The 13,025-nt window shown below is 35.5% G+C and overlaps 1 protein-coding gene across 4 annotated transcripts in view; it reads right to left on the bottom strand.

Annotated features, from left to right (window-relative positions):
• cadm1b (cell adhesion molecule 1b) overlaps nucleotides 1–13,025 on the bottom strand; it is a 175,494-nt gene that overhangs the window by 63,698 nt on the left and 98,771 nt on the right. For 2 of the 4 annotated variants that reach the window (XM_079885268.1, XM_079885270.1), the window contains exon 2: nucleotides 6,159–6,179. The exons of the other annotated variants lie outside the window; for them this stretch is intronic. In XM_079885268.1, coding sequence (XP_079741394.1) covers nucleotides 6,159–6,179 — 21 coding nt within the window. The remainder of the gene's footprint in view (nucleotides 1–6,158; nucleotides 6,180–13,025) is intronic. 4 annotated transcript variants of the gene reach the window in all.

Genomic DNA, 13,025 nt, shown 5'->3' with positions numbered 1-13,025 from the left:
CATCACTCCCTTATGGTTTACATTCAAAATGGGGATCCATTTATTCCTTGTAAGTGAAGACAACAGAAAAGCAAAAGTCACCTTGCTCTATATTTATACCCACAGAGCTGAGAGGCATGAAAAATGACCAAAGAATGCTTTTAAACACTTTATCCTAGCACGCAGAGTAAAACACTACTTTTAGCACAACCGTAAGACAAACATTTGTGTGGCTGAGCAATCAGATGCCTTCAGGCACTTATGACATTTACAGCGACTAAAAACAAAACATCTTAATATCTCTACTATACGACTGTGCCCAGCTCAGCCCTGCATGTCCCAGTCAAAGAACAACAAATCGGTGTGGAAGAACAACACATTTAGCCTGTCCTCCTGGGTTGTGAACGTTAGGGATGATGAAGCATCGTCCACTCCATGAAGGAGTATTAGCAGACAGGCATGCTGGGAGTGTTTGTGAGACCACAGAGGTGCTATGCCACTACAATCTGCGACCATGCCCAACGTTAAACATCCGTGAAGCCAGGTTTCACGCTGTCGCAATCATGCCAAACAAAAAGAAGGAAGAAGGAAAAAACTCTAGCTGGAAGGGTTGTAAAAACTGAAAAAGCTCATAAGAAAGAGTTTCAGCGCATACTTCTAGAAACCATGTTTAGACATCATGAAGTCATAAGTGATATTAGGATAAAAATTCTGTTTTTTTTAAAGAAATTTTACAGAAACTGTCTTCTTTACCTTCAAAAGAGGACAGTTTGCCCAAAAATGAACATTCTGTCATCGCTTACTCGTTTTTATGTCATTTTAAACGTTCATTCTAAAGCTCACTAGGTTTTGCCACACGGCCTCATCTGCAATTTCACCTCAAGCAAGCCAAAATGTGATTGGCCGAAAGACTGATTGTGATTTAACTCATTCATTTAGCATTCAAGGCCATGACAGTCTTGTTCAGTTCTGCCCCATAACCCCACCAAGGTGTCCATCTCTCACATTTACAACAAGCTCCATCTCTAACCTCTCCAAATAACAATCACTGATAGTTACAATACAATTCACCTCAACACCACTCATCATTATTCCTAAAAACCTAGTGCGCTGTCATTTTTACCATCTAGGTAGGCAGCTTACTAGGTTTTGCCACACAGCCATATACATAAATTGAAAGTAAATGTATTTTACTGTGAATGCGGGGTGTTCTACTGGTTGAGTCACATGACTTTGAAATGTAATTAATGCATGTGAAGTTTCATGATAATAGCATATCTTTCACTCTCAAAGCCTTTTTAAGAACAGATCCCACGGGTAATATACACATTTCCTGAAGCGAGAACTTTTCAAGGTTGATACACATTAAAAGGTACTCTGGGAATGTGTTTTATTAACTTTATATTATATTAGTATTATTAATTATTATACATGCCTTTTAAAGCAAGAGTTGGCTTAATAATTGATTTAAAGAAGTCATTTTTTGAAGGTATTAAAGGTTTCTTCATTTAAAAAAAAATCCTTTTTTTAATTTGCACATCCAAGTCATGGCTGCACAGCCAACAGATTGACTAAGAAACATAACATAGGTAAACATAAACCTGTCCAACAGCTGTTTGGACAGCATCCTTTCCAGTGTCAGTGAGTGGAAATGAAAAGCAACTGGGAATAGAGTCTATTCTTTTGAATGTACAACTTTAATATCTTAATGTACCTAATCACACACATGCTGCAAGTTTGAACAATGCCAATTAAAGAAAGGCAGAATGGCATAGGCACTAAAGAATTACTGATTCATTGACTGCAGAGTGTGAAGGTGTACGCCAATGCATTGTGAAGTCATTTGAAATAGATTACAAGTGTGAATTTAAACCCATTTGCATGATTCAAATTTTGTATGCCTATTTTATTTACACACACAAAAAAATTCTTCACTGGGTGAACTTCACAAAGCCAGTCAAGAAAAAAAACAACTACTTTTGAAAAGAAAATAAAGGCTTCATTTAAGACTATTCAGATTTTCTTTTTCTTCTAAATTGTGGTATTATTTTCAGGACAAGTAAGAACATTTTACCACCACAATCCTCATTACCATAATCTGCCCTGATGTTTACAGGTACACCATGTAACTATTTTTTGTTCAAAATTAACAAAATAATGAGAATAATGAATAAATACGTCATCAAACCCTCTTCCAAAATGTGTTTTTCTCTTACCCTGATTCACTAAGGTAAGCCTATTATAAGAGTTTATATTTTAAACCTGTCAGGATGGTTTTCGTGGGAAATTGCATACATACGTCACTCGCCCGTTGTGTGTCTCGTCATATCCGTAAATAGAGAAAAGTTGCTCCGACTACTTTGTCGCGTGTATGGTGTGGGAGTGGCATAGGTCAGTTGTCACAACAAGCGAGAAAGGTTGACATGGAACAACTAAATCTCGAACCTACGGGGAATCACCCGTTTAAAACAAACAGAGGAGAGCCAAAAGTGGAGATCTTGTGGCAACAAGAGAATGCGACAGAGCTCCTACTAAAACGAGAATAAATATTGACTTGGCTTTTCAGAGATGGTGAGAACTGAGAGATTAAAAGAGCATTTTATTACTGAACAGGTGAGTAAGGTATTATATTGAACAGATAAATCGCCATATGCAGCTCTCTAACAGAATTCATTGTAAAGTATTATCTATTGTTAAGGCTCATTTCATTTAGGTTGTTGTAGCGCTGTGCTGGAATTTATTTTCAAGGAAGTAACGTGTCTGTTAATGGGTAAAGCTACAGTAACGTCTTCAGCTAGTCAGCTTGAGATTCTTTCCATCTAAACTGGATATAAGTCTAGTAGTGAATGTTTTATGAGCAGTAGGATAACCAGATTCATCTGCACAGTCACAGAGCCGAAGCACAACTGTTCTTCTGCAAAATGCTTGCAGTTATGTTTTTTAACTGCTAGAGGGCCAAAAGTTACATCCCTATAGCTTTTATTATTCATATTATTTTCAATGATAATTTTCTTTATAAAATACGGAAATTTTTAACAATCAATAGTCAGTATTACCAGTCAAAACTGTTATACAATGATTTTAAAAAATGATCAGTTAAAAGCAGCAGAACAAATATTACCATGATGTATTTTGGGTAACACTGTAGAATACTGTTCCTTCATTAATGAATTACACAGGAACAAATGAGTAACACACTATTAACATTCTAGTAACTACTATTAACTAACAAGAAACTCTGATTGACAAATTAGTAAGTAATTGCGCTCAGTCGAATGTGGTAGTTCGCTATAGCTAATCAGTAATACCATTTTTCATACCTCCCTGAAGACTATAAGAACTACTATATACAGGTTCATAATACATTTTAATAATGTATAATGGGTAATGGTAACCCATTAGTACTGACTCAAGTGTTACTACATCTTTCTAAAGGGACTAATAATTATTTGGATCAGTATTCTAAAGTGAAGATCATGGGAACACACTAGTAATGACTAAAGTGTTAACAAATCCATTGAAAGGAATTACTATTCAAAATCTTACAAAAATCTCAAAAGCTTACAATGACTTAAGGCGATATTAGGTAGTTCTCATGTTTTTCACTTTAGAATACTGATCCAAATAATTAGTAGTTCCTTTATAAGGATGTAGTAACAATTGAGTCATTACTAGCGGGTTACCATTACCTTTTATTATAAATTATGCATTATTCATGTTAATTATGAACCTGTAGTATTTATCTGGGAGGTATGAAAAAATTGTAGCTACTGATTAGCTAATAGTGACCTACCACATTCAACTGAGCGCTATAACTTACTAATTTGTTAATCAGAGTTTCTTGTTACACTGTAAAAAAATTCTAACACTCCCAAATCAAAAATTTCAAGTGACCGATAACATCTAAATTTTTCAATTGGCCCAAGTGAAATTCTGTAAATTTCAATTGGCCCAAGTGAAAATCTGTAAATTTAATTTTATAATTTACAGAATTTCACTTGGGCCAATTGAAAAATTTAGATGTTATCGGTCACTTGAAATTTTTGATTTGGGAGGGTTAGAAATTTTTTACAGTGTAGTTAATAGTAGTTACTAGAATGTTAATAGTGTGTTACTCATTTGTTCCTGTGTAGTTATTCATTAATGAAGGAGCAGTATTCTACAGTGTTATCGTATTTTGAAATTTAAGTAAACATTTTTTCCACACTATGGTAAAGTGAATATCATAAAGAGGATCTTCTATTGCATTATGGTAAAGAGAATTGAGAGAGAAATGTCATGAAAATAATGTCACAGTGCAAAAAAAGATAAATGGTCCTTAAATGAGCTTTATTTAAGCAATTTGGATTTTGTAAAGGCAAAATATAATTCTTATTTTTTTTTTCTTTTAATTCTGGAGTGAAATTGACAGTGACATATTTTTGACATGTTTTATAAGATTCACCATGCTGGTACTGATCTTCAAGCCATTACCTCTCCACATTGTTTAGAGCAGTAGTGTAAAGTACAGTGAAATTGCACTGATCTTTAAATATGAGTACTATATTCATTTTACTTTAAAGATCAATGTATCTGAAAAACCGACTTGAGCGAAACTAAAAAAGTACCCAGATTTATCTTTATTGAAGTTAGGCTAGTAATGTACTTTAAATGTTTCTCTTAAATTGATAAAAAAACAAAAGATTTGTTCATCAAAATAAGCTTCATTAGCCCATCAAAGTAAAAGAGCATTCATTTGTCTATTTAGAAAAATGTGTCTATTTAAAAGCCTGTTTTGGACTGGATCGTTAAACTATGGATCGTGGATGAATAGTTAAAACAAAATGTTTCAGCGTACCAAGACATTTTAGACAATGCTAAGCTTCCAACTTTGTGGGAAGAGATTGAGGAAGGCCATTTTCTAGTCCAGCATGACTGTGCCCCAGTGCACAAAGCAAGGTGTGAAATAACTTGACTAGCCTGCAGAGAGCCCTGACTTCATCGAGCACATTTGGGATGAATTGGAACAGAGATCATGAGCCAGGCCTTCTCATCTAACATCAGTGCCTGAACTCCCATGTTCTACTGGATCAATGGGCAAAAGATTTCCCACAGAAACCCTCCAAAATCTTGTTGAAAGCCTTCCCAGAAGTGTGGAAGCTGTTATAGCTGCAAAGGGGGGACCAACTCCATATTACTGTGGATTTGGAATGCAATGTCGTCACAGTCCCTTGTTGTTGCAATGGCGAGGTGTCCTAATACTTTTGTCCATTTAGTGTATATCCAAGAGAAACGTATTCTGGAATGAAAAAAGAAAAGAAAAAAAACCCCGGAACGTCCTTCGGGAACTGATTGGATTCTATGAAGTTGGGCGTTGCTTACTAAATGATTACAGATCTGAATTACAGTTTGCAATCAATTGAGGATAGAGGATATTTAGTCCCACCCAATGTTTTTGATTAAAGTTTATGAGTCCACATGAATCTTTTAAAAACTAGTGATTTGAATGGATAAATCATTTGCAATAAACACAGCAACATTCTGTAAAAATAGATTTCATGTTGACTTTAAGGTTCATACAAAAAACATTTGCCAAATTTGGTAAATAAAGAATGCATAGATGTGCACTTCCAGAATCATACCATCCTGATCTAGCCTTAATAAATTAATAAATTAAACTGTGGTGAGTAGAAATGTTGTAATTGAGTACAAGTTAAAATACTCAGTCTCAAAAGTACTTAGGTAAAGTAAAAATAGCAGTAATGAACTATGAAGTACAATTACTCTTTACACCCCTGGCTTAGAGTAACAGTTCCCAAAATCTGTGAAGACCTTGCACAGGAACTCATGTACAGTAGGAAGAGAGTGTAAAGGTTCAAAAAGATCTTGTGTATATCAACCACAAGATCAATCCAAACTTATCTTACGGAAATCTGAAATGAACCTGATTGTGGCTGTTGTAGCATAAACTGTAGCAGTTTGATAAGACACTTCTAAAATGTCAATAACGGAAAGATTGGGGGGGAAAAGCAGACAAGGTATGGTAGATTCTTAAGATCAGAACAAAGAAAAAACATGCTGACTGCCTCAAAGGCCAGATATCAAACCATGCAAACTGGAAAACGTGCAAAGAAAGAAAAATTAGGAGTTGGAAGACACTGAGAGGTGATGTAATCCAGGTGGAAGAGGAAAAGCAGTACCTGATATGGTCTGAGCGGCTCCTGAGCAAGCGTGAGGAGAAACAGGACAGATATAATAGTGTTAAAGCAGAAAACGTTCACTTTTCACGTCATCAGATACTTCGCATGCATCAAATTTAATTCAGGTCTGGATTTTAATCTTTCCGTAGCATATGTTAGATGACATGACACTACGATCTCACAGTTCTTTCTTTCCTGCATTAGCATTTCCTTCAAGTGGTGGTGTCCTTTTTTTGATGGCAAACTGCCATCCCTGTCAAAGTCAAGGAGACTGTTGTAGAAGAAAGAGAGCTATAAAGTTTCTATTGATGGACATCACAGGCAGAGCAGAAAGACAAGGAGGTATTGGCTGAAAAGGCAAGGTGATCTCATTTATATTCACAGGGATCTGTATGTAAAGTGTGCACGTACGTTTTTTGTACAGTTGGATAGGCATGGAAACATTCAGCATCATAAGGACGCTTTCTAATGTAAATGTACAACTTTTGAGAACCTTAATGTGGTACTGCTGCTGGTGATCGAGTTCAATAATTCAACACAATTCAACAGGGAGGTCAAGCAAGTTTGCCAAGGCTAATTTCATTTCTAGCATTTTTATGTATCCTAAATACAATTAAACATAAACTTTGATAAAAGTGTGACGGATATGACACACAATCAAATATTTTCGTTTACCTGTTGTGTTTTCCTAGCCTGGTTCTACCAGACTCTCGTACATTTCATTTGTACAGAGAGTCTGGCCTCTCTCCATTGACAAGCGTTAACTTCCTTGTAGGCCGGTACTCTGTTGAAGTTTAAAACTATTGGATCTGCCCAGAGTCACTCTGGATCTGCCATAACCAATCGCTAACCTTTGGTCGTGACGTAACCGACCTCAACGTCATCGTTCTCAGCCACTCCCTCTGTTCGCTGATTGGACCGCCAAAAAATGATCGGAGAAAACCAAAGAATACACCACAATCCCAGACGTAGTACTGAAGGGAAATAAAATTGAGCGGAAGTACGCAGGAGGGCGGAGCCAGGCTAGAGTTTTCCTTGATTTCTTCACAGACATAATGCCATATATAATATCATAATTAAAGATATCTAAAATATTGGGAAAGTTGTCCAAGATCTCCATATCCAGGTTACAAGTTCACAGACGTTTGAAGATTTTAAGCAGATCATTTAATATGGATACAGTGTATGATAAACAGCATGAGGCTAATGAGGCCTGTAAAAAGTCTTCTAGATTTATCCAGGCACTCACAGCAGACATACAACACTATAAATAGAGGATCCTCGTGTCAATAAGCTCCTCAGCCTGACGTGTATCAGACGGGAGTTATGGCATGTCAGTAGGGCAGTGATTAGATGTCACTGCTGTCAGTCTTCTTACAAGATATTGATGGTCAGATTTCAGCAGAAGCCCATTTGATGCCATCTGAGTGTAGACAGCTGTGCTAGCAAGGCATCCTTCAAAAAGGACGATTTTGAAAGCTGATTCTTCTCAAATGGCAGTTGTGCAATATGTTACCACTACAAAACCAATAAATATTACGATTTAAGGAAAGGACAAGATCCCTTTGCTCTTTGTTGGTAACCCATAAACAAATATATTTTGTCATCGATTATTCACCCTCGTGTCATTCCAAAACTGTACGAACTTCTTTAGTGGAACACCAAAGATTTTTTTTACTCTGGAACTTTTTTTTTTTTTTTTTTTAAATCCAAATCCCCAATGACATGGGAGTGTGTGTGAATACACTAATGTTCAAAAGTCTGGGGTCAGTAGGATAAAAAAAACAACAACCAAGAAATTAAAAAAGAATGACTTAAATGTATCAAAAGGGAACGTAAAGACATTTATAACGGTACAAAATATTTCCATTCCAAATAAATGCTGTTCTTTTGAACTTCCTATTCATCAAAGCATGCTAAAAACATGGATAATAGTAAGAAATGCTTCTTGAGCATCAAATTAGAATATTAGAATGATTTTTGAAGGATCATGTGACTCTGAATACTGGAGTAATGCTGTTGAAAATTTAGCTTTGCCATCACAAAAATAAATTGCATTTTTAACTTTACAGATTCGTGCGAAGTATTGATGTCCTAAGTACATGAAAGAATCATTTACTTAGTGATTTTTTTGATCAAATTTACAAAACTGGTCTGACTGATTTTCAACTCAAAGACTCGCAACAATACAGCTGAAGAGGAAGACCATTAGTAAGAAACTGTAAGCTTTTGTATGGTTTCAAACGAGTTCAGTCATACAGGCCACTTTTATGATACTTATAGGTCCATAACACCATTTATTGTAATTGCCTGGAAAACAGAAAGCAGAACATTCTTTAAAATGTCTCAGAAAATAAGACAAACGGTTGTGAAACAACATGAGCATGAGTAAATGAAAACATTTCACGATTCCTTTAAGTAGCCAAAATCAAGCAAATGTTTTTGACTATTTATATAGGCTATTATTTCTGCATTAGTAAAGCACATTAGCAGCTAAAGTTGACCTCTGAATTGTGCCCTGCAGATATTCAGCCCCATTTCCCCTTTAATTTCACAGTTATATTTGTAGTTACCCCGCTGAGCAGCCATATTTGTGTATTCCGACCATGAGCACAATTCTATGTGCTTTTGTCCGTTACTGTGGTGTGACTTTGAGCTTGTATGTGACCCGCTGTGCTTTCATTTAATTAAAAGGGTAGGGGTGGAGATTCAAAGCGTACCTTAACGGGGATCTGATGGAAAAATCTGTGCATGCCATGTGCGCCCAAGGACACACTATTAGGTCCTGCGACCACCACAAAGCTCTCGGTTTGGAAAACTATGTCATTCTTTCCTTGACCGTTTGTGAAAGTGATTCTGTGCTTCTTATAAAACTTTATTTGATGCTACATTTTTTCATTTTAAACCAACCCCTTTATTACAAGGTAATAATAATAATAATAACAATAAAATGCTACAGCTAAACCATTAAAGGAATAGTTCATCACCATTTACTCACCCTTATGTCGGTAAAACTTGTATGCTGTTACTTTATCTGTGAAGTATGGAGGAAAAGAACTGAATCGTCACAATATATACATTTTTTGACCCCTTTTGGTGAAACCTGATTTCACCAAGTACAACATTTTCTTGGATCAACTTCTTTGTTGATCCTGGAACAACATTCCAATCAACCAATCAGATTTGAGGGTCAAGTTTGCAGTTTATGTCAAGTTTAATCTTACAACCAGGGTTAGGTGCTTCTATATCATTGTTATTCACCTTTATTTCCCTTATGATTTTAGGGGTAAGTTAGGTTTAGGACAAATTTTTGGACTGAAATGTTGATTCAGGAACATGTCTTACTAAGGAACATTCACTGTGATTGTTATGGAATAGCACCATGATCTTTCGTGTTTTGTCTCATGTTTCACAGTCCTGTTCGCCATAAGTGTCAAGTGTGTTTTTAAAGCCCAGTGAGCTAAAATATAATTAAACTGTGAGAAACCAACTGAAAGCACCATTCAGGCTGCCAGTAAGTCACTACGCAAAAGAAACATTTGTATTGACTTTCCATGAGATCAAGCAGAAAGAGCTTTTCTCACCAGACTGCATATGTACTGATACCAGCCTCTTGGATATGTGTGAATAGTTAACAGAGTGTGAAAAGAACCTATTCTTGCTCTGTTGCTGGCCATTTCCCAGTGGATACAAGATAATATTTATTCCAACTTAAGTCTTAAAGCTTAACCCGCACTGATGAAATGCTTATTTTACGCAACGTCATCAATTAGATTATATTCCTCATTTTTTCCCATAATGCACTATTTCTTTATATAATCATCTCTGGTGGAGGGCTGTGTGCTCCTGTCCCTGAGTCTGTCATTTGGAGCATGTGGACAGGAGGTGGATAATGAGAACATAAGGGGTGAGAGGAGCTGACAGGGACATCATCCTCCCACTACGACCGACAGAACACAGGTCACAGAACAGTCACTAAACCTGCGCTCACCCACCTGGACTTCACATTAAAAAAGGTTGTCTTTCTCGAAAATCTAAGAAAAAGCAATCGGTGGCACTGACCATCTCCAAAATCACAAGATCATTTTTTTTATGTAATAATTTAGGTAGAAGATTCTCACTCAAAATGCAAATATTAAACTACAACAACCCTATTTGTTCTGCTATGCTAAAAATGGTTCATCAATTTTTCAAGGGGAGGAGAAAAAGCATACCATATCTCTTGTTATTGTATCTAGGTTCTGTTACCAGTTCACGCAAGCACATTTTTACGGACTGAACAACATCACAGCTGAATCTACATGGTAAAACAGACAACAGTAGTTTCAGAAATAATGACTCTTATCAGTCAGTTCTGTGAATCAAGCACATAAAGTGCAACAAGTTTATTCCCAAACGAATGACACCACTGATTCGGTTCTTTTTAGTGAATCAAACCCATACAACGTAAACCCATGAAACACTGTTTACATTTTTTACATTTTTAATTACAATAAACTTGGATGACTAAGTTATTTCAACTTAAAATGACATTAAACTGACTTAAAAAAAATTGTTGAATCTTATATAACATAAAAAAGTTGAAAATCCCTTAAATCATTTTGAAGAGTTTAAGCGCTGCAAAAACATGTTGTAATAACTTATAAATCATAAAAAAAGTACAGTGTAGTGCAACATTCCCGAATATATGACTCTTATGAGCTAGTTCATTTTAGTGAATCAAACCCACACAACGTAACTGGTGTAGTGTGATTCCCAAACAAATGACTTTTACAGTATGAGTCGGTTCTGCTTAGTGAATCATACACAGCATACAAAAATGTTATATACTGTAAACTGCCTTATGTTCAATTCCAATATTTGTATATAACTCATATACAATGTTATATATATATATATATATATATATATATATATATATATATATATATATATATATATATATATATATATATATAATAAATAGCAATTGAATCTAATGTTTTGGACTTTACTGGTGTTAATTTCAACCTTTAATTTTGTAGTAATATGCAACAGAGTATAGTACAGCATTAGTTTAGATATTGTATTCCTCAAGAAAAACCAGCACATACTGTATTTTTATTATAAACAATTTTGGTACGGTTGTGTTTATTTGATGTCCAATCTGTGTCCTGAAAGGAAACCAGTTGAGGGCCACTGATTTAGGTTTCTCCAATTTGCAAGGGACGCTGCATATGTTCCATTCATTATGGATATTATGATTTGATCCTAAGTGTCGTACTAAGGGAAATCATCTATCCATTTAAAAGGTTAAACCAATTACACTGCCATAGTGAACCGCTCTAGATACACTTCAGAAGACCACGATTTAAGCAAGGACGCTCAGCGCAACAGATACACAAACTGTTCTCCCCAAAACACCTGTGCTATTCAGTCACTGTGTCCCGCCAATCAGATCCCTGGGTAATAGCATCCATCAGACCCAACTCCATTTACCATGAGAGGCACAAAAATGCATCAATTTGTTTGCTTTTTTAATGTATTTTGTAGCACGCAATCAGACACCTGTCAAAAACACCTGCTGCCTATTTGTTGGGCAACAAAATGGAAAGGTGGCCCTTTTGTCTCGCCTAAGAGTTTATAATCAACGCTGTGTTTCCACACTGCAAAAAGCATTTTTCAATTTTCCCTTCTCCTTTTCTTAATAAAATCACAGCAATCAATCAGCTGTGGGTGGGGGGAATGAATGATGAAGCAAACATCTCAGCTAACCAAGCCTTCATTTGTCTAGTATCAGAGGAAATGTGCACCGCGAGGAGCGCTAATAATTACTTTTATTCCACTTTTGGCAGGTCAAGGTCCCTCTCTGGCTGACTTTCCTTTTGAGACCCAATATTTACAGCATATCAGATGATTTCGCACATGATTGTCCTGGTTTCTTTTTCTTATTGATCTTTCTTTTGCAATTTTAATAAATATTTAAGCAAGAGTGCTGAAATGTAATACGAGTGTTATATTGCTTTTAAATGATATTTTATTACATTTCAGATGAAATTTGGCCAAGACATTTTTATAATATTTGTAAAATCTTCAGGTATTAGCTATACTAAATATTACAACACTAACTGGTAATATATAATAACATAACCTTCACATTATTGCTTTGTAGCCTGATGTTTGGACTCTATTTGATTCAAAGGACCAAAACTATTTATCGTCTCAGGGATTAGGAAGCTCTCACAGTACGATAAAACAAGCAAACAGAATTTTTGCAGATCACAAACAAAACGAAAGCAGCAGGAAAATAATTTTCCAGTATGTTGGTTTGACAGTGAATAATATCATTTTACTGGATAATATCCTTCATGAAAGCGGCTGAGCTAAGCATTTCTACAGTATATGGGGTTGTCATAACCCAATGAAGCTAATATAACATTTATTGTTAGTATTTGTTATAGTTAAGTAAACATGAATCCTAGTAGAAAAAAAAATCCTTAGTACCTTTCCACCTACAATTTATACAGTATTTGCTTTGACAGTTTCTTTCTTTTAATTTCCTTTTCTTTCTATTTTTCAAAATGAAGTCTCACCCCTGAGGAGATTCAAAATAAAGTGTTTGATTACTTGATGTTATTCACAGGCGACTTGAGATTTCTCCCTGTGTATCTACACCGGTACTGGCCAGGATAAAAAAAAATAAATTAAAAAAAACATAAAAATTACTTATTACTTATTAGAAAAGCAATTCTGATTGTATTAACTCTATATATTATTCAATCGTTGCCTAAATCATCCGTGTAGAATAAAAAAGAAGAATAAAACTGTAGAATATACATATAGATGTATGTGTGTGTGTGTGTGTGTGTATGTGAGAGAGAGAGAGAG

This window comes from Squalius cephalus (assembly GCF_949319135.1).
Source record: "Squalius cephalus genome assembly, chromosome: 11".
Lineage (NCBI taxonomy): Eukaryota > Metazoa > Chordata > Actinopteri > Cypriniformes > Leuciscidae > Squalius > Squalius cephalus.
Note: the sequence above shows the minus strand (reverse complement) of the source record. Positions and strands in the feature narration are given on the sequence as shown.